The sequence below is a fragment of the Lygodium microphyllum genome, chromosome 23 (assembly GCF_053477565.2).
Source record: "Lygodium microphyllum isolate KBCC chromosome 23, Lygodium_microphyllum_v1.1.10, whole genome shotgun sequence".
Classification (NCBI taxonomy): Eukaryota; Viridiplantae; Streptophyta; class Polypodiopsida; order Schizaeales; family Lygodiaceae; genus Lygodium; species Lygodium microphyllum.
Genome location: NC_141157.1, coordinates 64,848,400 through 64,851,825, shown reverse-complemented (window position 1 = coordinate 64,851,825; position 3,426 = coordinate 64,848,400). Strand labels below are relative to the sequence as shown.

Genomic DNA, 3,426 nt, shown 5'->3' with positions numbered 1-3,426 from the left:
GGTATTTTTAGAGACCGGGAGTTAATGGCGGCCGTTTTGGCGACGAAAACGCCGCTAGATATAGCGGGGCCGCCAAAGCCCTAACCAACCAACCAGAACTATAATAATAATAATAGCAGTCATAATATTATTATACTCAATATCGAATCGTAGTGTAGCAATAATAATGATAATGATAATAGTAGTATGAACATAATAATATTAATTAATAATACCGTTCACGCATTCTCTTCCTCTTCCTTTCCTCCGTGTTTCCAATACAAATTTTGCTCCTTTCCACCAAAAGAATATTGTAACCATAACCATTATACTAATTCATAATAAATAATAAATATCAATATTTATTATTATCATTGTCATCACTATTAACACTATTTCATGCATTCGCTTCCCTTCCTGTGTGTTTTTGTTCACAACAGTCTTCTCTCTCAAGTGAGAGACACCACAGACGAGAGAGAGCGAGAGAGAGGCGCCAGACTCGCAGACCTACATCCACACCCCCGAGCTCCTGCCATGGCGGACCTCGAGCATAGCCTTCTCTGCTGCGAGGACCTCTCCTCGCCTCTCCTCGATCATCATTATAATCATCATCATCATCATCATCATCAACCAGCTTCTGATGATCCGCATCGTAACGCTAGCTCCTGCTTCAATTTCACCATCCCCCGCCACCATCACTCTCAGTACTTTCCTCATTATGATCATGATTTTGCTGCCGACGAGGATGATGATCAGCAGTCTTCCATGCCGTTTCTGCTCAATAACCAGGCGCAGTTTGCTCCCGACGCGGGCCTTCTAGCTCAATATTCTTCGTCATCCGCCATAGCCAAAGCTCGTCTCAATGCCGTTCATTATTTCATCAAGGTCACATATTATCGTCCAAACTCATTTGAATGAAGTGACCATTGAGCGGCTCAGTCTGTTTCTTTTCTGTTTTTTCGGAAAAAAATCGCTACTCACATTGCTGAGTATAGCAAGAACAACTTATTGTATTTAATCCTCTCACAATCTCTGCACATTGATCTAAATCTCTGTAATTTACAGCAGTTTGACGATTTCTCTCCCCATCTTAATCGTCTCACATGTTAGCGCAGGTCCATGTAATCTATAAGTTTACCCCTTTGACGGTAGCATTGGCTGTCAATTATCTAGACCGCTACCTCTCAAAGCACCTTCATTCTATCACGGTGAGGGTCGATCAGCTCTCCACTGAATAACCTACAGTAATTATCAGCTTTGGCATGTCATGAAATGCGTAAATCTGATCAAGTTGAAACATTGTTGGCGCACAGACATGGAAGCCATGGATGGTTGAGCTTGTGTCCGTGGCATGCCTCTCCATTGCAGCCAAGATGGAAGAGGTCGATGTACCGACTCTGCTGGATTTGCAGGTAACAACGATCTTCACAATGTGACGTTTTTGTTTTCGGCACCGTCGTTGTTTAGTTCTTGGATAAGCATGCCGCAGCTAGCGCTAATGCCGATGCCATTGTAGTCCGCGCGATGAAGAAATGAGCTTCCTTTTAATTGCTGGTTGTAGTCTGATTTTGTCTGACTAACTACCTTCTGCTGTTTGTTATCAGTGCGGCGGCCTGGAGCACTTGTTTGAAGCATCGGTAGTGGCACGGATGGAGGTGAGAGTGTTGAGCTCTCTCCGGTGGAAAATGCGAGCCATAACACCCTTTGCGTTCGCCGAGAAGGCATTGAGCCGCCTCAACGTGAGCCATCAAACCAAGAACCTCATGCTGGCAAGGGTTTCCGAGCTGTTGATTGGAATACTTTCAGGTGCATTAGCCTATTGCACCCGCTAATCCTTTTTTACTTGGCTTAATCATGCGGATTACAAGAATCTGCAGCACATTGGACACAGGTTCAATCAATTTACCGTTTTGTCGATCTGCACATTTCCCATATAACTTAAGCTATCAACACAAGTTTGATGATTTAGTTAATTCATGTTAGATAGTTTGGTCAATTGACGTTAGCTGCTTTGGGAGCTATTTGGGAGGCTCATCATTTCTTGTAGACGTTTGATCTGTTGTAGAGTGTCATGTGACTCTTCTTTCTCTCATCCTTTCCTAATTCTATGATCGCAATTTGTTGCAATACACAGAAATTGAATTCCTGAAATTCCAACCTTCTGTTATCGCTGCCACATCCATCTGCTGCTCGTTGGAAGAAGCCGCTCCTGTTCAAGCAGAGCAGCTCAAGACTTCTCTCTTGCAACTCATTTGCTTGGATGCGGTGAGTGCCAGTAATTTGAACTGAATTTCGATCAAGCAAACAAAAAATTTCCAAAGATTCCGAGCCATTAATTGCTCTTTCCGCTTTGAAATTATAACTATTAACAACTTACAAGAAACGTATTTGGTTAGCTTAGGTAATACTGGCTTGACTGTGGTACAATTCATGAGATTTGAAATTATATGTGGTTCGCAGGAAGAGATCCGAGAGTGCTATTTATTGATGGAAGCTACTGTAGTAGATCCACTTTACCCCTCTCTATTATCATCCTCCTCCTCTTCATCATCATTATCCAACAATTTAGAATCAATCAAGATGCAGCTGCCTTTGAGTCCAAATGCAGTAGTGAACATTCACCATCTAGAAAACAACAGCTACCTTAAGATCAAACAACGGTTACTAGTCACAGATCTTCATGTTGAATCAGTTCCCATTAAAAGACCCCAAAGCGTCGATTTGGATGCAGTGAACCCGAAGAGGCGACGGCATAATTAGCGCTTATGTCCGGGTCTAGAACATCTCGACTTCTAATCAATCAACTGAAGAACCCATCAAATGGATCATCCAAAGATCATAGTCTCTGCATGATGATGATCAGTCATCGCGCTCTGATTTTCGTTAAAGAAAGAGTGCAGTTTTTGTAAATTGAATTAGTGCTTCTTTCCGTTTGCTGAGGCGTCTCTCAGTCCCTCTCAATTGTACATTAGCTCCATTTGTTTGTTGGGTGTTGTTCAGCTCTGCGTAAGAAAGAAGGCAGCAGCAGATCAGCACCCCCGAACTGTTGTACTTGGAATTTAATGGCTATTCATACCAAAATTTGCCAATAAAAGCAGTCCAGCGTTGCAAAATCTTGATGTGAGCTGATAATGAGGTATAAAATCCTGCATTAGCCGAATTATTCAGTGTCACTAGCTAGCAGCGACTGCAAAACCTTGTCTTTTGAGCTGATGAAAAGAATAACCTCTTGCACCGGCCTAATCATGATCATCATCAGTTCAATAGCTAGCGTTGCAAATTTTCCGATTAGCAATCCGCCAGTTGTTTTGAAGCCGATAGCCAAGTGCCACTTCCTGCGGTTCAGGCTCAATTAATCGTTTCACTAGCGAGCTAGCGATGCAATCTGTTCTTATGATCGTATTAGAGCTAATAGCATCTTCAAATGAGTGCAATTCTTCGGATTGT

General features: G+C 42.5%; 1 protein-coding gene across 1 annotated transcript; it reads left to right on the top strand.

The window, feature by feature from the left end:
* The first annotated feature begins 398 nt into the window (after positions 1–398).
* LOC148016275 (cyclin-D1-1-like) lies at positions 399–3,078 on the top strand. The gene is made up of 6 exons (XM_087664073.1): positions 399–864; positions 1,095–1,187; positions 1,293–1,391; positions 1,584–1,785; positions 2,114–2,244; positions 2,440–3,078. Exons 1-6 carry the CDS (start codon positions 514–516, stop codon positions 2,737–2,739), a joined length of 1,176 nt encoding a protein of 391 aa, XP_087520199.1. The 5' UTR covers positions 399–513; the 3' UTR covers positions 2,740–3,078.
* The last annotated feature ends 348 nt before the right edge of the window (positions 3,079–3,426 follow it).